The following is a 20,037-nucleotide window of genomic DNA, read 5'->3' on the forward strand; positions in this document are numbered from 1 at the left end:
CCCCCTCCCCCCCACACCAATGCCACCGCCAGCTTCACGTCCAGCCGCTCGCCATCCCCCACTCCCCTGCCGCTGCCGGTTTCACATCCATCCAATTGCCACCCCTCCCTGGTGCTGATGCTGCTGCCGCCGGCTTCTTCAGCCACTAGCCACCCATCTCCCGCTGCCAGCTTCTTCGCATCAGGGGGCCCCAGAACATTGTGGGCCTGGCCCTGGTTAAGGCCTTATTGGAAGCCACAGGGCTCAGCAACTGCCTGAGGCAAGTGTTTTAGAAAGAGGAGGTAATAGAGTAAATAGCAAGTCCATTCTGGTGCTGAGCACCTGCAAGGCCCTCTTCTCTCCCAAGGCAGCTGGAGTCCCTTTGCTTCACAAGAGGCTCTGCCAGGCAGCAAAATTCCCCTGCAGCTGTGTGCAAGGCCATGAATTTAGACCTGGCAGTGTTTTCACTAGGGACCTACTTAAATCACAGTTTTATGATTTTCACGAAAAGCATGAAAAACAGTGTTTCCCATACTTTTGTGTGGAATCATCCCAAAAATGAGAGCTTACCAGAATACAAAAAAAGCACAACAATCCTTGCACCCATACAGCATGTGGTTTGAGAGAGCTCCTGAGAGGCTGAGCTAGTGATGTGGACTCATTGAAGGCACCAGTCAGGAAAGCAAAAGGATTTTGGCACTGTCTTTTAAGAAGCCAGATGCAATGCTGCAGTCTAAAAATAATGAGTGAAAAGAAATCCAAGAAAGCGAAATATATTTCAGCTCAGGATCATGTAAGGCAGTTCTCTGTAGGAACCTCATATGCAGATGGTTAGAAGTTGCTTTGTACATTTGTGCAGTGTGACAATGGATGTGTTGAAGAAAAGCAGCATTGATTGACCAAATGGTATATAAAGCAAATAGCTGCTGCAGAGGCTCAGGGGCAGAGCAAAAAGCAAGTGACTGTGTCTTCAGTTTTTGAAAGAACCATTGAAAGCAGTTTGACAAGAACATAGGCGGCTGGCTACGTTGGCTCTAGTGGAGACATTCACCGCCATCCACATTCCTCTGGAGAATATTGATTACGTTAACTCAACTCAAGGGACTACTTGAATAAATGTGCAAAATGCTGGCAATTGCCCATGTGCGAATAAGCTTTGCCAAGATCATCTATCAGGAGTAATTGCGTTGCATGTTCAGTCTACAAAATCTGCATTGGCATAATATGAATCTCAATTATAGCAGAAGAAGCAACAGATGCCCAAGATAATTGTTCTGCACATTTTATTTGTACCTGGGAGCTGGACAGACTGAGCTGCTTTTTTTTCAAACAGAGCTGGTTCATCTTGTGTCTGTCAGATTTTCTACCATGGCACAAGCTGGAGTAAAGGCTGATCTCCTGTCAGGTGGGTTTCAGGAGCTGTTGGAGTGTGAAGCAAGGGGCTTAGGTATCCAGGTTATAGCTGTATTGGTCTAGGCAAAGGCAATCAGAACTTGTAGTAGAGATGATATCTTGTATTAGACCAGCAAGATTTTTGCAAAAAAAATCTTTAATTTGCAAGGGGCTTAGACTGTTGCCACCTGCTGGCTGAGAGGGTTGAGTATGGATCAACCAAGACTGACCTCTGTGCAGTCCTTGTGCCAGCCAAGGCAGTATCTGTGGTCCAAATGAAGTAGATGAATTACAGCAGATATGATCTAGCCTCATTTCCCAGCTCCTTAGAGATGAATAATGGGGGATGGGAATAATGAACTGAGAATGCTAGCAGTTCCCTGTGGAAGCAGCACTAGAAAATTCCCATGGAGACAGCAAAGTCACTGCACTACCCCTTTCCCTGTCATGCTCCTGCTGGTTGCTGGGTGGTAACTTTCAACAGAAGAGAGTTGAATCTCCCTCAAATTTTATATGTGCTTCCAGATGTAATCAGCCAGAGTGTTGCTGAGCCCTGTTTCTGTCTTGCGGCCAGGACGCTTAGATATTGCAATGCATGCTCTGCTCAGATTCTGTCTCCTGGTTGAGAGAGTTTTACCATCTTCACGTTACTGCAGCTCAGGGCATAGTTCAGTGGCACTGTCCATTGTGAATGAGGAGGCTTGGCTTTCCAGCATTCTCATATGCTTATTGGATTAATTTTAAGGTGACCATATGTCCCAGTTTCCCTGGGACAGTCCCAGATTTCAAAGGCCTCTCCTGGCTGGTTGGTAAAAAATTAGAATAGGAGTCTTGTAATTGGAGGGGCATGGGGCATAACTTGGCAAGGAGGCAGAGTGGCATGGTGCATCAGGCAGCTCTGCCTCCCCTCCAGGCTTCACCTGCACCCCTGCCCACCAGCCTCTGCCACTGCCTGCAGCAGTGCCACTGACTTGGCAGGGGTTGGAGTGACGGAGGGAGTGTCCCGAATGTCCTGGTTGCCTGGAATTTCCTTATGGTCACCCTAGTTAATCTGTACTATGCATGTGCATAAATTCATCTCCAGTGCCTCATGTTGCTTAATTGTAGCAAAGAGCACTTGAACTGTTGCCTGTTATTAAATTAAATAATGACTTATAGCAGAGCTGCTCTATGGATCTTTTTGTTTGTTTTTGTTTTTGTCCAAAAATTCAATTAATTTTCTAGCTAAAACTGGGCGGATCTGTACCCTTGAGCTTGTTGCTGTCATTTTAGTGATCATGTTTAGGATCAACTTCCTTTGCTCTACACTCCTGCTTGCTTTCTAGGTTTGTTCCAATGGAAAGGCTTGATTTTTTTTCTTGCTCTTCCCCACCCCCTATATAGAAGCATCCTTCGCTGTTATACAAGCCCTTGTTGTTGTCCTGCAGTGGTTGACAGGACACTGGGGTGCACAGGGGTCTTGGGATATGAGTCTGATCAGAGCAGGAAGGATGGAATACAGCACATGGAGTGACCTCTCACTTTCTCTGAGCTAATCCAGCTACCTGAATTATTCTGTCAAATTTATGAGTGCTGATAGAGGGAAACCACGTAGGAAACATTTCTAGCATATGCTGGTACTCTGGCCTGAGGAGATGGCCAGACCTCATCCATTCTGTGACAGTGATATTATTAATCTTTTCCTGTGATTCCACAGTTCAAATCCAGCCGTGCTTTTTAGATGTGCAAGCAATACCTATTTAGCTAACTTTTTAGCTAACAGATATTTGGGCAATTTAAGCAAATATTAGATCCTATTACCCCTAGGAACTTGCATAACTCTAAGTTCTGGTCTTTGCTCCTACCTTACCCAAGTAGTGTTTCTGCATTTAATATTTAATATAAAAATGGATTGCAATGGAATAGCTTTTTCCCTCATCGGGGGCAGGGGCAGGAGGCAGAACCCAGGGCCCTTTTTCCTCTGCAAAGCTGATTTCACTGAGCCATACTCACTATGCCTTGTTCTCTTTCTGACCGTCACATATATATTTCTGTCCTGGCTACCCAGTGCACTGGCTTCAGCAGGAGGTAGGGAGGAAGCTCTAGGCCCTGCCTAGCCCATGGCTTGGTATTTGGAGCACTATGTTGAGAAGTGGGGGCATGGATTCAAACCCCTGTGGGCGAAGTGGACCGATTTAACCTGGATCTCTTACTTCTGAGCAAGTGGTGCAACCATTCAGTTGTTGGGCTAAAGGTGGCTGTTCCTCACTGCACTCCCCTCCCTCACTGTCACTAGTTGTGGTTTCCCTATGACTAATGTTTTGGGGACTTGCACAGAGTTATGGGTCTTTTGGGGTGGAACAGAATCACAGCAGAGCATGAATGGTTTGAAGTAAATTCTTTGTGAACATGCTCAGACAGGCCGGATGCATTGCATGGGGGAATGTCTCTTGGCCAACTTCAGCCACAGCACTGATCCTTTCCCATCCAGAGGGGACTTGGATTTGGGTTCTGAACTACACAATAATTTTGAAGAGCTGCAGCAGGATTAGTTTTATTTTTTATCCAAGTGCTTTCTTGTTGGGGGAGCTCCCTTCTGGTTTCTATCTGGAAATTTTGTCTGTAATACATCTGATCTTTGGTGATGCTTGGTCTCCATGGTGGTTACTTGGTTAGTGAGTAGTCCTCTCAGTTTGCCAGCCCATGGGGAGCTCTTGCCCTCCAAATATAGGGCTGTTTGTTTTGTAAGCTCAATGGGAGCTTTACAAGCTCAGTGGGAGTGATGGTGGAGTGATGCTGCCTAGCAGTCTGTTGGGAGTGACAAAGTTGTCTCCTGTGCTGCTGCTTTAGGGCTGCTGCAGAGTTGTTTATGATGCATATTGCCTGAGGGGTGGAAGTATTTCACTCCTTTTAAAATAAAGTGCCATGTAATAGACACAGTTCCTATATGGGAATTAACCAACAGGAGGCCCTGGATGTGGTTGAAATGAAAAGGTGCCTGAATGAGTGGGGTGGGGGTGTAGTGTGCACTACCTGACGGGGAAACAAGGGGATAATTTGTCCATTGCTCTCCTCCAAGGTAGCAGTTACTACCCAGCCAGAATTTGAACTCCCTAGACAAAAGGTAGCATAAAATTCACATGTGCCCATTCTATTCTGCTGAGAGAGACTGTGCTTCTGTGAACCTCAGCTTCTGATGCAGCAGTCTAAGGGGACATGGAACTCCAAGTGTGACTATCTTAGCCACTAAAATATGCACAAAATAAGCAGTCACAGTAAGCCTAAAATAAGACTGCCAAGATCCAGAATTTCTGCCCAGCACTTCTTCCCTACAAGTTCACCAGGGACAAAAGTACCTGTCAGCCTGAATGGGATTTAGGACACTTTCCAGGCCTTTTGGTAGCAGCTTTTCAACTCTTTTATAATTCTATTTATTTTTTTCTCTTCAAAGAGCTTCATCAGATCAAGAAGACTTTCAAGCAACGCAGCTTAGACAAGACTTCTATTTTCTTAACTCCATCAAGGCCTCTGAGCTACCCATTTTTAGGAAGAAGAAAGGTAAAACTTTGCAAATTAAAGATGGTACTTTCCATAATTCTGTTTCAGAAGGTGATGTTTCTGGGCACAAATATTTCCTTAAAAGCCTTCTGGGCTTTTTTGTCTGCTCTTCCCCACTGGGTGAGGTGATTATGATCAATGAGGGGAAAACTGTAAGCTTTTTATTTTTGTGTACATGCAGAACAGCGGAAGCAACTTTGTGTGTAACTGCTGAAGCACACAGGGGAGGAGTTTCAGATAATTTTGTCTTCTCTCTGATCCCACAGTTATGGTAGTGGTATCTTCCACTGAGTGCCTCTATCTTGGGTATTCTCAAGCATTAGGAAATGAATAGGAATGAAATCAGTGAATTACAGCTGTTTGTTTATCTGTATGCTTGTTATGGGCAGAAACTGGTGCAGGACACTGAGGCTGCCTGCAGGTGTTAAACAACAACAAAAACACCAGAAAACCCAGTGCTTTTACTTTAAACTTCCACGCTGAACCCAGCGCATGCCCAGAAGAGGCAGCATGTTAGTTGGACCTGGCTCACCACCAGTGTCTGTATAGATCATGTGCTTTAGTGGGGCTTTTTGCTGTTTTTTGTCTAATAGCTGATTGAATCAGCTTTAGCTAAAAGCACCATAAAACCCTGCTGAAGCATCCAATCTATATAGACACTGTGGAACTGGGTCAAAGTAATGCGCTGCTGCTTCTGGTAAAGCATGTTTTTTAACATCTGCAAGCAGCCTGAGTGTATCTGAAACAGCAGGAGAATGTTGGGCAATGGAATATAATCACTGAAAAGCAAATCTGGGCACTTGAGTTAATGTTTGTTCTTGTCTTGATTATAGGATCCACTGTTCTGCACCTGGTGCAAGCCATCCCCTCAGGCACAGAACCCACTGGGGTTTAGTTATGTGTCCTCTTTCCAGCATGCTGCACCTATCACTGGGCTGGGTTTAGATCAGTACTGACTCCAAGGGAAGAAAATTCCTTGGTGAATCCAGAGCACTGCTCTTTATAGCATCATGTGTCTCCCTCAAATTCTGGCCACAGCCTGCTTAACTTGGAAGACCCATGGGTGAGGGTTGCAGGCGCATGTCTGCCTACAAGCTGGAACAGGCTTCCACAGGCATACAGTGCTTCTAGAAATGCCTGACTCTCACCAGAAGCCCTATAGCCCTCTTTACTGCCCATCTGTGACTGGCAGCAGTTCTGGGCTGTGTGCGTCTCTACTACCAAAGCTGGTTATTTTGTATGTAATTCTTTTTCTTGCAGAACAGTTCTAAGCAATGACCAGCAGCCCACCCCCACCCTATCCTGGGGGTCCCTCAGCACCTCTAATAGAGGAGAAGAATGGCCCACCCCCTACTTCAGGTAAGCAGTTGGGTGCCCCCTGTCTGGACTATAGTGTGAGGAGGTGAACCCAGGGAAAGCTCAGTCCCTGCCAGAGTGCTCCAGGGATGGGTACTTGCCTTAAAGCCTGCATTTTGTGTGAGCAGGGCATCATGTACCAGGGTCAGCACTGGGAGGCCAGGAAGCAGAGCTGCTTGCTTCCGTGCTGCAAATGTGAAGTCTGGGCTCAGCCCTGAGGGAGGAGATTTCACTGGTGGAGATGTAGCAGCAAGCTGGAGAAATTGAACGAAAGCTGGTTCCAGGGATAATGTCCTTTGCATAGTTTAGGCCTTCAGTGGTTCCAGTGAACAGAGGTTTACATAAAGCTCCCTGTCACCTATGCTGGGCCATCAAGAGCTGATTATGCCTCCTTTCCAGCTAATCTGAGCCCAGAAATGAGCTCCTCCCACTTCTTCTCCTGTCTGTGTTCAAGGAGAATTGCAGACACTGGGGTCCCTCTGGCAGGGCTCCCTCAACTGTGTCACGTGTCCCCTGGTTTCCACTTGTCCAGTACAACTGATCCCATCAGCACAGCACATCACCTGTAGCATCACCCCAGAATTCTCCCCTAGGTCAGTCCTGCCTGCTTTCCAGGGGGTCTTGCTCAGAACAATAAGGCTCAGCTGTGCTACACTCCTTCACTGTAAATTTGCACCTCCTTTCCTTCCCTTGGTCCTTTACAGCCTCCTCCAAGCGGACTCCTCCTTCTGGTTTCCTTTTCAGGTGGAATTGCCCCTGCTGTAAACCAGCCTCAAGGGACACACGCACCACCTTCAGACTTTGGGCCTCCCCCATATGAACCTCCACTGCAGCCTGGGTACATCCCTCCTCACATGCCCACAGAAGGCTCTGGGCCCTACATGTCCCATGGTGAGTATTGCCTCTTTGAATGCATGCACGTTCTAGGCATCCTGTCTGGTTGCACAGGGACAAAGGCCTGAAATCCCATGGTGCTGTTGCTTGCTCTACCAAGCCATCAGGCCATGCCAGTTATGATAATGCAAAGATTTTCTCCCTGTTCAAAAGCACTGAGGAGTCTATAGTGGGCACAAGGAGCCTCAGCATTATCATTTGTAGACAGTGCTTCTGGAGAGCATGTTGCTTTTGGGAGATGACATTGTCCCAGGACTGTAGCGATCTGTTAATAGCTCTTTGTCTCTACCCCTCCAGTGTCTGGCAGAGCTGCACCAGCTGACTGTTCTCCCTCTGCAGAGAGGCAGGAACTGTATTAACTGGCTGCTGCTGCTCCCTTGGCCAAGTCCTCTAAGCAGCTTGCAAGTCTCTAGGATAGCAACTGCCTGTTATTCAGTGCTTGCCCAGACCATGACAGAGGGCCTAAGGCACTACCATAATGGGGTTGCAGCAAGTGCTGTGGTTAGTTGCATGCTTTAGAAGTGGTACTCTGTGAATAATGCTAAGGCCTCAGGTGTCTGCTTATCATTCACAGGTTATTATCCACCCCCAGGACCTCACCCTTCCATGGGCTATTACCCTGGTCCAGGGCAGTACCCCTCTCCTGATGGCCACACCGCGACCATTATTGTACCATCAGGGGCTGCTACCACCGTCACCGTGTTGCAAGGGGAAATATTTCAAGGTGCCCCTGTGCAGACAGTGTGTCCTCACTGCCAGCAGGCCATTACTACCAAGATCACATATGAAGTAGGCCTCATGAACTTCCTCCTCAGCTTCTTCTGCTGCTTTGTTGGGTATGTGCTATGACTGGGAGAGCTTCATCCTCCCCTAGGACCTTCCAGCTGCAGGTTGTGGATGGATTCAGGAAGGGAAGAATTGGCCTCATTGCTACACAGTGGTGGATGACCCATGTCTGTAGGAAACTGACCCTCTTCTCCATTACATGGTTGCTCTTCCAGAGCTGTTTTGTCCCCTGCTGACTCCAAATGGACCAAGATTTAGCCAGGTTTTTTTGCACTGCTGAAGGAGGGACTAGGCTGGGAGGCAGTGAGCTTGCACGTGGGTCCCAGGCTATTGCATGCACGCATGTGCGCGCGCGCGCGCGTGTGTGTGTGTGTGTGTGTGTGTGTGTGTGTGTGTGTTCCTCTTCTATGCTGCTCTGGGATTTAGACTCTTATGGGAGCCCCTTTGGCAGTTATTTCCTTTTAGCTGAGGCTGAGGCAGGTTGGAGATGGGCTCTGTTGGGGTTGCCCTTGCTACCTGCTGTAGGGTTGGTAGGAAGCTGCCCAAGTGTGTATTGAGAGACCTTCTGTCATGAACAGTTTCCTCTGCAGAGAGCCTGTGAGCAGTCTGATGCATGGAATTCAGTGGTAGTGTGTGCCTCCTTCTGGTGGGCTCTGTGCTGTGAAGCAGTGATTGGGCTTGACCCTGGAGCTGCAGGCTCTTTGTGGGTTCCTGTTCAACACGGAGGGATTTTTAAATTTAATTCAATACCACCTTTTCTCTAACACAAGTCTTAAAAGCCTTGGTGCTTCCCAGCCTGCCAGAGGGGCTGTGCATGTATTTGGCCCAAAGGAGCGTTTGCAAGGAAAATCCTCCCAGAGTGCAGATACGTCTGTTTAGCAGTATGAGGAGCCAGCCCAAGACTCCTGCCAGGCAGCACCATCCCTCAGCATTGTCACAGCAGCTCCTAGGTTTGATGTGTGTGGCTTTGGTGTGTATGTTACAGACACAGTTCCCTGCCTGCTGCCAGACTTCCTGGGTAACACTGGCTACAGCCAGGCAGAGTACATTGTGTACCTCCCTTGTGTAAGCATGTCAGCCAAGGAAGAGTCATCCCCCTGTAACCCAGCTAATGGAGGGTGCTGGTCTCATTTCTAGTAACTGCTTCAGAGTGTTCCTTTTGAGCTGCTTGTTCTCAGTGCCTAGGCCCTAGAATGACCTTCCTTGGGTTGCATGGAGTTGAGTTGAAGTGAAGACACATTAGCAACATGCTGTCTTGTGATCTCCTTCCTATGCTGGAGGGCTTAAGCCCCTTTTCTTCCTCTGAAGCGTCCCCCAGTTTCCTATATAATATGCTACCAGGATTCTTCCACCAGATGTGATGCTGTCCTGTGTCTGAGAACTGTGTGTCCAGGAGGCTGTGGCCTTAAGGGCATAGTCCTGGCTGTCAGGCTGTCCACTATGTCCTGGCTCCAACTCACATGGTTGTGCTTTCTCCTTCTGTTCCAGATGTGACGCGGGCTGCTGCTTTCTCCCGTGTCTGATAGATGACTTCAAGGACGTGACACACACCTGCCCCAACTGTAAAGCCTACATCTACACATACAAGCGCATGTGCTAACAGTGCCCCAGGCAGCCAGCAATATTGTCACCTCCTCTGTGCTGCTGTACCGACCTATGCGTGCAGAATGCTCTATGCTTTCCCCTTTTGGTGGTGTGTGTTTAGTTTTCCTCCATTTGAAAGAGCTTTAAATGCCTTTAGAGCTCTGGTGCTCTCACTGACCATAGGAGCTGCCAGCCCCTGAGAGCTCATATGCCGGTATGAGTGCACAGAGTAGCTAGGCTAGGCTGCACCACAGAGCGCTACGGCACATGCCTTGCTGTTCCCAGCTGTCTCTCTCGTTCTCACCCTTGTGGCTATTATACAGCAAGTTGTAAGTAGGATTGTGAATGAAAGGCATTGTACAGAAGACTTTCCTTCCCTTGTATATGCACCCTCCTGGTAGCCACACTCAGTGGTCTGCTCCTACCTCATCCCTTGGGACCCTCCAGGAAAGTCACTGTTAGTAGCCTCCGTTAAAGGAGACCATTATTGTACAAGGCAGGCATCATTTAACTGGCAGCACGCGCAGCTGCCATTCTAAAAGGCTCTTGCCCAGTCACTGTCCTTCTGCCACATGCAGATATCTCCTGTATTTCCTAGCATCTGCGAATGTGTCGTGGGGTGTGCCCTTCTCCCTGAGGGGCTGGGATTGTCTTTATATGCTCTGTTCTTGGTCTCTGAAAGCAGAGATGTAATTTGTTAAGAGTTACAGTTTTATGCTTTTGAGACCATATGTGAAAGGCAAGGACACCTTTGTGTCTGTCTATTCGTTCATCCCTGGGTGGGGTCAATTCTCCGACAGGCAGCATGATGCCTCTGCAGGCAGCTTCTGTTGAATACTTGTGGTCTCCTCCCCTGCCAGGTCTTGCTTGTAGGCTGTTTGTTGGCTGGCTGTGAGGCAGGCATGACTTGCTGGAGGCAAAAGTGCTGCCCTCCATGGGCTATGCAGCATGAAAGGGAAGGTTTTATTTTAGAAACAGTGTTTGCTTATTTTCTTTACATCTGCTGCTGAGGAAAGCACATGCGTTTCCTCCTCTAAAGCCTAATCAGCTCTTTCCTTGCCCTGGGAGGATGGGAAAAGCAGCAGGTCCACTTACAGAGGGCAGACAGGTCAGGTCAGAGATATGAGGCTTATTTCTGGTGAAAAGCTTTTGAGTCTTAGAGCCTCTGAACCCATTGCTGCAGTGTCTCCTGAGGTTTCAGTCTCCCCTCCAGGAGTGTAGTGGCCCACATGGTCATGAAGGGACACATTGGGCTGCCCCCAGCTGGTGGATTACAGTGAGAACTAGCTAACCCTGTATCTGCCATGTTTTGGGCACAGGGAAAGACATAAGCCTTGCTTTGCCCCTTTTAAGGATCAAACCCTCAGGCACTGTGGCAGAAGTCAGCAGGTCTTGGAACTTCATACCTGCAAGTGTGGGCTGAGGAGACTTCCTTCTACCCCCACAGATTTGCACTGCCTGGCTTTGGAAGGGAGCAGCAGCAACAGGTCTGCTCAAGTCCTGCGTGATCTAGAATAGGGAAGACCTTTGGCATTGGGTATTGCCAAAGGACAGTGGGGAACAGTGGGGAACCATCATGGGGGTTCTGTTTTTTCTGGATCTCAGCATTATAAAGCCTTTCTTCCCCTTTCCCATCTTGAGTCTAGTGGAGAATAAAGGATAAGGTGAGAAGTTCAGAGGAGGTGGGTTTTCGCATGATCTCATTAACTTGGTGGTATTTGGTAGGATCAGGCTGTCAAAGACATTACTGGAGATGTAGCTGTCTACTGTGAGATTTTCCTTTACCTTTATTCTTCCTCTGTAAACTTCTACTTTAAGTTCAGTGATGTAGTCTTCAGCCATTAGCCTTTGCCACCAAGATCCTTGGGTTCAAATCTGCAGCCAGTCATGACTAGTGGGTGTGATGATCTCACTAGATGTCTTTGTCTTGTCAAATCTGTCCACCAGACTGGCTGTCTTCAGTTAAGAGAACTGTATTACAGGAGTAAGGGATGGGGAGATGAGTGGACTCCTGAAGAGGTCTCACACTCCCATCTCATGAGACAGCTTGAATCTTCATCATGCTCTGCTCCAGCCATTCCCATGGACCCAGAACACACCTATTGAATCTGCACCATGTATTGCAAAGGAATGTATATAGCTGGCTGTATACACCAAGTCCCCGTCTTATAGTTTTCCCCCTACGCATGTGGGTTTGTATCTCTTACCTTGGGTTTTGTGTTCTATTGACATGTAACATGAGGGAATGGGGGTGGCTGCTTGTGAATCACCTTCAACCCACTATATTTTACCTAGTGACTGATGTGCCCTCACTTGCCACAAGATGGCAGTGTGATGCAGGTAGCATGTAATACCTCAGTGCAGCAAGATAGAAGTTAGTGTTTGTTTTTTAATTAATTTAATTTAAGCATACTGTTGTTAAATGGCCATCAAGTTCTAACTATAACTTATGTGACGTGAATTTTCTGCCCTTTGAGCCGAATTGGGTTTGTGGTAAAACTCTCTGGAGAAAAACTGTCCATGGCTGCAACATAATGGGAAGCAAATGAGCACTAGTTACTCTTTGTTTGCTGTTCTGTTCTGTGTGTTTAAGTGCTGGCAAGAGGGAATGAAGGTTGAGGGATAAAACTAGCTGGTGCTATTGAGAATGAGGAGCACAAGGTCCTTAGGGAGTCTTGGCTGACTCCCCCTTTTTCAATAGCTTCTATTTCATTTTAGTCCAGCTGATGAAATCATTCCCTATTAGTGCATGGCATCAAAATACAATGTGAACTTCTGCTCTGTGATCATTTATATCCCACTTGCTAAACTGGGTTGGATGAATGAACGTGGACCTGTCATCTCCCCCAGACCAGCCGAGACTTCTGGGTCATGAATTTTGAAACTGGTCACAGCATGACCCTGGCTCTCAACTGTTACAGTTGAAGTGTGATCTGTATAGAGTCAAATATCCATTTGACACCAGTGGGTGATACTTAATTCCTTGTGGATTGATTTTTCCAGATGTTCTTCAGGGCTTTGTATGGTGTCAGAAGTGAATTATTTTGCGCTCAGAAAAGCAAACTGTTAATGCTTTTACATAATGTTTGTATATAAATAAAAGACAGACCCTGATCTCACTGCACTGCTTTCATTGTAAGACCTGTGATCTAGGTGAGTTGGGGAATGGTGGTGAGATGGCTCTTTTCTGTCTGGGGTAAGAAGTATGCAAGGTTCAGCCAGATAGCACTGGCTTTCTGATAGCTATTCAGTGGTTTTCAGTCCAGCTATTGGAGAATTGTTGGTCATTGCCAACACACTGTGGCTCCTCTTTTGTTGGAAACTAAAGGTTTTTTTGGACTTGCCTTGAGGTCTGTGGCACATTGGCAAGATGGTGATCACATTTTTTTGTGGCTGGGTAAGCTGTCTACCATCTCTGTGGCTCAAGTAAATCTTTGCTCTCTCACTTTACATATACAGTAGGCCCTCCCCACAGTAAGGTTGGAAGAAAAACATGACTCTGCAGACTCCACTAATAAAGCAGATTACAAGAATATAGGATCTTGAAAAAGAAGTGGAAGGTATTTCACAAGGCCATCTAGTCCAGCCTCTTGTTCAAGGCAGGATCATCCCTGCTATGTGTCTGTCCAACCTCTTGAAAATTTCCAGGTAAAGAGATTCCACAACTTTTCTAGGGAACAAATGGTTGACCAACCTCCATAATCAGAAAGTTCCTTCTAATCTCCAACCTAACATTTCCCTGCTGCAGCTTGAGGCCTCTGCTCCTAGTCCTGTCCCATATTTCCAGAGAGAAACCCATCTTCATTCAAACCCATCAAACAGGTATTTGAAGACTGTTATCAAATCTCCTCTCAGTCTTAAGTTCTCCAGACTAAACCCTAGCTGCCCAATAACTTTTGTTGCTACCCACTTTGCTCTTTGCAGTCTTTCCTCATGTTGCTTGAATTATTAACACCTGTTAATACAACCAGTGCCATTAGCTTCTTTTTGCCACCCCCCCCCCCCCCAAAAAAAAAACCCACAAAACAAACCACACAGCTCCTGTTCTGCTTATGGTCTACTGTAACCCCTAGGTCCTCTGCAGTACTTCAGCCTAACCAGTCATACCCCAGACTATATTTGTGCATGCAGGTATTTCTTCTCGAGCACAGAACTTTGGACGTGTCCTTGTTGAATTTCAACTGGCTGATTGCAGACCACTTTTCCAGGCTACCCAGTCTAATAAATATTAGTCACTGCTTGGTTATTTCTTCTCACCAGTCATGGAAAAGCCTGGGAAGGAGATGAAACTGATCTCCAAAAACAATAAAATTCTAACCATTGCCATCCAGCAAAGTTGAAGTCTGTCCCTTGTGAAATAGAGTGTATTTAAGTAGTTGAAGCAGCCAGAGAATAAGAGAAGTCTAGGCTGTTGGCAGTCTAAGTTTATTTGATCAGAGCTTGCAAGCTCTGTTTGTTTGTGTGTATTTTTAAGAGTTCATCCTGGACTCACTGCAGAGTAGTAAATGCAAAGGCGTACTATTGGAATAGATAGTTTGCTCTTGCTAGAATGACAGTGAGAACAGAGGTGAAATAAAGGCAAGGGTTGGCCCTCATCCCTTCCAGATGTGGGGAGGAACCCCCCTGTGGACAGTTAACTACATAAAGGACCAGCTTCCGATGTGCTGAATAGAGTGAGCTATCTTGGGGAGAAATTCTGGAAAGAGACATGACTTATTGGAACCTCACCTGCTTCAGCCATATCCCAAAGCTCCAATCTTATAAAGGAAAAAGGGAAGGCTGGGCAGGAGTCATGATTATGTAGAGTTTGTCTTGAAAAGCCTTGGTTACAAGCAGCCTTCATGTCTTCTTCACGTGGGCTCTAGTTGTCCAGTCTTCGGACAGGTTAGCAAACAGCATCCCAAAAAGGCAGGACCAGTAAAAATTAATTGCAAGACTGCTCTTCCAAGCTCTGCATCTGAGCAAGCTTCTGAGTAGAAGGAATGATGCCTGCTGACACTGTCTGGAGAACCAGGTACCTTCCATTTTGTTGTCCATGACTGGAAGGTCTGCATCAGGCAGCTGGGTCGCCTGTGGGAAGAGGAAATGAAGCAAAAAAAGCAGGGTCTAATCCACCTGTGGAAACTCCCTGACACCCTTTGCTTTGTCTGGGGCAGGTGCCAAACCCTTCTTCACATCTACTCTGTATGAATTGGCTTCTTTTACAGCTAGGGACATTCAGAAAGCCAGAGCCTGAATTGATTCAATCTTTGCAGGTTAGTCTAACCTGGCTAGGCTAAACTGGTTTGTAACTGTACAGACATCCCCTCTGGACTGAAGCAACACAGGCACATGCCTGCAGTGGCTCAGGCTAGAAGCTGGGGGACACCAGAGCAGCCCTCCCTTCCCTTCCCTTCCACATTGCTGAGTGGAAGGGGGCATGGCCCGGCCCCAGCAAGATGCTCTGATTAGGGAGGGGCTCCCACCACACCACATCCACCCCTCACTGACCAGCAAGGGAGCCAGTAGGGAGTTGATAACAGAGCACTGAGTTACATAGCAGGGAGTTACACAGAGTTGTTAGGATTTATCAGCCCATCAAACAAAAAGCTTCTCTCATTAGTTCAAACTCTTCTTAAACAACTTTTTCCAGGGAAGGAATGGAGGAACATTACCAGCTATCTGTTGATTAGTTCCAAAAAGCCCTAAGTGGACACTGTCCTGTCTGCCTTTGTCCTGTCTCCCATAGCATGGACCATAGCCAGCATGCGATATGTTAGCTAATGCTGAGAGGCATCTGTGTAAGGCAGAGAGGAGGGGAGGATCCCTGATTGAGCAGGGATTGGGGGGGGGAGGGGGTTGAGTAGGAAGAAGCCAGGAAGACCCTGCTGTGCCTGCAAGTCTCTACCTCCAGCCAGGGAGCAAAGGGGAGGGGCCAGCCCTGCTGGGCTGGAGCAGAGCCCTTCCCAGAGTTGCAAAAGATCTGGGATGCCAGAGAATTCTTAAACTTAAACCAAGAAGAGGTGTGGGACAGATATTGCATAAACCGGTTTCAGCCAAATCAGTTAAGTCTGATACTACATTCAACCAGGTTTATCTCAAACCAGTTTCAGTCATTTTCAAACTGGTTTATGTGCACTGAACATCTATTCAGTTACAGGTTTAAACCAGTTTCTGATCACTTAAACCAGTTTATGTATAATGTCTGTCTGTAGCCTATGTGCGCAGCCTCTTGGGCGTCCTGTGAGCCCTCCCCCTCCCACCCAAAGCTGGCTCCTGCCCCAGGCTGCTGCACCATTAATTTTCTCTTTGCCCCTCTTTTAGTTCTTCACAGGGCTTGTGTTCTCCTAGGGTAGGTCCCCATGTGCTGGGGCATGCAGTTTTTGGCACGGAAGGCAGTATGTGATGCCACAAGGCACCACAAACTGCCTTCTGTGTCAAAAACTGCATGTGGGGAATGTGAAAACCCAATAGCAAAAGGTTCTGGGAAAATGGGGTGGAGCACCTGGCAGTAGGTGCTGGCCCCAATCTCCCCTACCCCTACCCAGGACAATTTGCTGCATGCCAAAGCACGTGTACAGGGGGATACATTGGATCACAAAGCAGTGACACAAATTTGTGCTGCTGCTATTTGTGCTTCTACAAGCACGCCCCTACGGCTGCCACTTTGCCTGGAGGCAGGGCTTCAATCTCAAGGAAAGATGGTTGGCAGAAGCACCCACAGTTATTAAGGGCAGTCCTGGAAATAATAGGCATATTTTGCTGACTTTAGCCCTAGTGATAGTGATGGGACATCACTTAGAATCATGATTAAAATCACAGGAGTCAGAAATTGTGTTGGAGCAGGTGCTCAAAGGAGCAGGCTAAGTTGGAGGGGGGGTGCCTCCAAAGGAAGCTTGCAAGAAGCTGTCCTAGCATCCCAAAGCAAGGTAGAGATTGACATATTGTCCTCTTTATTACTTTGTCCTGGAAAAGTGCCCCTGTTCCATAATGGATGGACCTCTCCTGCACCCCTCTTCCCCCCCCAAACATGCCAGGCAGTGCTGCTTGGTACTTTCACACTTCCCTTCTTCCCCCTCAGAGCTGGCACTTGCCTCTCTGGCTCAGACTAGGAGGAAGCACAGCCTGGAGTAGCCTGGCTGAGGTCTCACCATCTCACCTGTTCTGACACTACCTCATGCCACACCCTTGGAGGTCAGCTGTGTCTGCTGGAGAAAGCCTTTAGTCCCTTCTCCCCAGACAAAGAGACAGCAAAAGCAAGGGGTGAGGCAGAAGGCAGTACATGGAGGCCACTGGCATAGGGGGAGCAGAGCAGGGGCAGACAGTGCTCTGCAGCAACTTCATATCTCAACCCCTAAAGACAGACTCTTCGATTAGAGTTGATTAGGGCCTGATATCACTTCCCACTTCTTTTAAAAGGGACATTAAGTCACTGTCTTTTCCAGAGTAGCTATAAGTCCCTATCCTGTTTGGCTCACACCCCCACATGCTGGCACTGAATCAGTCACAGAGCAGAATCCTGAAGAGCAAACTCCTTGCTGCAGTTCAGACTCCTTCATGGGGTATGTGCGACATGTGGGATGAAAGCCTGGCAGCCTTCAGCCCTGCCCCTGCCCAGGGCATGGCCAACACACTTCACTACTCATACATCCTGGGTTACAACATGCTTCCACCTCAGTACAGGAGCATGCAAGAGCAAGGCCATGCCCAGTAAGGAACGCACCAGGGGAGCAGAACTGAAATGAAAAGACCCACTGCCTTCTGCATCAACACCAAATGTCACAGTTCTGCATGCTCCCAAGGAGATCAACGTCAGCAGAGGGGCTGTCAACAGTCCCCACTGTTCAGTGTCACAGCACACTACCCACAAGAGCTGGGTGTGCAGATGCTACAGGGTTAATGACTTGGGCTCAGTCCTGCTGCATCTCATCCACACCAGTCAGGGCATCTGGACTAGAGGCAAAAGAAAAAAAAAGAGCACCACCACCTGGAGTTCACCTGCACTGTGAGCCCCAGCAATTGGTGCTCCTCTCCCACAGCAAAGACAGGTCTTGGCCACATGCGTGTGCTTTTCGCTTGTAAATCAAGGAAAAAGGCAACACTGGTTGCATAGGCAAACCTGTCTTCTGCAGTTGGATGGCATTTCTAAGGAAGAGACCTTTGACAGCTTCTTAGTGGCTGCACAAGCCAAGCTTGGCATGCTGGGTTTTGCAATGCCAGTCAGCAGTTTCCCAGCAAAGCAGGGAAAACATTACTGCAGCGTTTCCCAACTAGCGTGCCACAGCACACTGGTGTGGCCTTCAGGCATCAAGAAATGTGCCATGGAATTTTGAAAATGACTTGTGTGTCTGTCCGCAACGCTGGGGGGGGGTGGCGGGGAGGAAGCATGGCTCCAGCCAGTGCCATGCGCCACCTCCCTGCCCTGTGGAGCAGCAGCAGTGCAGGGTGGTAGCCATATTATCTGTTCAGGGGGACGGGGTGGTGTGCCACAATTTTTTTTTTTTTTTATGTAAGTATGCTGTGGGATGTAAAAGGTTGGGAAATGCTGCATTACTGCACTGGGGGCTTGTTGTGCTTTGGCCAGTGAGCTGGTAAGATCTTGCTATCTGCTTGGAGGAGAGCTCCTGTTAAACTTCACAACAGCTTACATCCAGCCCAGAAAGAGCCTGCAAGAGGAAAGGCCAGATCCTTTGCCTCTGAGAAGCTGTCAGCAACAGACCTGTTCTCCAGAACAGGGGAAAAATTTTATGCACTTTGCAGGGGCAAGTCAAGTGAGGAAGAACACAGCTTGTCTCTTAATCCAGGGGGAGCTTCTCCTTCCCTGGAAACAGACTGAGCCCATCTCTGTGAAGGGTCTCCCCCTCCCAGTGCTGACCTGCCTGCTTTGGATACCACACTTCTCCACAAGATCTGTTCAAACTCTGCCAGACCAGTACTGGGCAAAGGTACAACCAAGCAGCTATTTCCAGACTGTTCAAGAGCACAAACTCATGCAGCAAGATCCAGGGACTATATGTCCCTCCCCCAGTATTACTAGGGTATAACATAACCCACAGGCATATGCTAACCAAGAGGAAGTGCCCATGAAGGCTACTGAGTCTCTATACTGGGAATAGCTGCTATTCTCTGCAGCAAGGGGAAGGCCATTTCCCCCATTCACTTAATTCAGTAGATAGAGCCTTCCAGAGGCAAAAACCAGCATGGACAAGTCACTACATTATGGTATCTCCTAAATTAATTCTGTGGAAGCTTTTCCTTTCCCCTGTAGCAGGAGAGATGAAAAGTGGGGGAGAACACAGTCCTCTTCCTTGGATCAAGAGTATTTAACAATTACCTCCGGAACTTGCAGTGGAAGGACAATGACAGCTCCCTGCCTTACTTGCAGCAGGTTAGGGTGTTTGGGATGTTTTGAGCTCTGTGCCTGACAATTGTATGAGAAAACTGTTTGCCGTTTTTAAGAACTGGTTAGACCAACACTTGGCTGTGACAGTTTAGTCAGGGATAATCCTACCTCAAGTAGGGGGCTAAACTAGATGACCTCCTGAGAGCCCTTCCTATGACTATGAATTCACATCTCAAGCTAGAATCTGGCTCTTTGGTCATTCATTACAAGAAATATTTAACAGGGAAGACTGGTCCTTTTATCCTAAAGCAGCCCAGCCATTGCCACACAGCTGGACTGGTACCTCCATCTTGTCCCCCTACACCTGTATGGCCAAAACAAGACTAGGCTGTTGCCATGACCCTAGGCCCAATCCAGCCCATGGGGTAAAAAGCTTGGGTACCACTGTTGCAAAATTACTAGGATAAGAATCCTGCAGGCTCGTGGCAAAGGTGAGCAAGCCTGCCTGGGTAGGAGTTCTAATGAATGGGGAAGAAAAAAAAAAACAAAAAAACCAAAAAACCCCATTAATTCATATTTTTGGCACCCTTCCAAGTGCACATTCAGAATAGGCTGAAGGGAGTGGCTGGGAGGGCTGTGACTTAATGCTGCACTCGGTCACGAGGCCTATGTCGAACCTCCTAAGCAAATCCATGCTTGCCCAGCACGTGCTCACAGCCATAACGGAGGGTAGGCAATGACTGGCTGAGTGAAGTTCTCAGGGACCAACCTTTCTTACTGCACAAACAGAACTCGCACATTAAGATTTCCAAGTATAAACTTTATTGTGTCAAAGGTTTTAGCATCACATAAGTTACATGAAAAGTAAACAATGTGATTCATTTAATATATACAAGAGCATCTACCCCATCCCATGAGGAACCCTCTGTTCAGCAATTGTTACATACCAAGGCAAAAAGGCCCCTATTTTAAATAAGTGATTTCTGGTCCCCACTGCCACAGTAAAAGACGAGGGGCATCTCTGTAGTAGTTTCATCTTTCTATCATGACTTGCTTGGGGAGGACAAAGCACAAATTCCCCATTCAAGCCAATTCTAAAAGGATCCTCCAATGTCACAGGCCAAGCGCCTCATCAGTATGTATTGAGCCATGCTCCACTGGATGCAGCAAGAAATCAAACTTGGAAC

The 20,037-nt window shown here is 47.6% G+C and overlaps 1 protein-coding gene across 2 annotated transcripts in view; it reads left to right on the forward strand.

Moving 5' to 3' along the window:
* The window catches only part of CDIP1 (cell death inducing p53 target 1), a 57,136-nt gene extending 44,181 nt beyond the window's left edge, over window positions 1-12,955 (forward strand). For both annotated transcript variants that reach the window (XM_019507539.1, XM_019507540.1), the window contains exons 2-6: window positions 4,802-4,908; window positions 6,169-6,267; window positions 7,009-7,155; window positions 7,733-7,994; window positions 9,433-12,955. In XM_019507539.1, the coding sequence (XP_019363084.1) occupies window positions 6,183-6,267; window positions 7,009-7,155; window positions 7,733-7,994; window positions 9,433-9,544 (606 nt within the window). In that variant the 5' untranslated portion in view covers window positions 4,802-4,908; window positions 6,169-6,182 and the 3' untranslated portion in view covers window positions 9,545-12,955. The remainder of the gene's footprint in view (window positions 1-4,801; window positions 4,909-6,168; window positions 6,268-7,008; window positions 7,156-7,732; window positions 7,995-9,432) is intronic.
* Window positions 12,956-20,037: the final 7,082 nt, after the last annotated feature.

Source organism: Gavialis gangeticus, unplaced genomic scaffold, assembly GCF_001723915.1.
Source record: "Gavialis gangeticus isolate Ggan-Ray unplaced genomic scaffold, GavGan_comp1, whole genome shotgun sequence".
NCBI classification, from domain to species: Eukaryota; Metazoa; Chordata; order Crocodylia; family Gavialidae; genus Gavialis; species Gavialis gangeticus.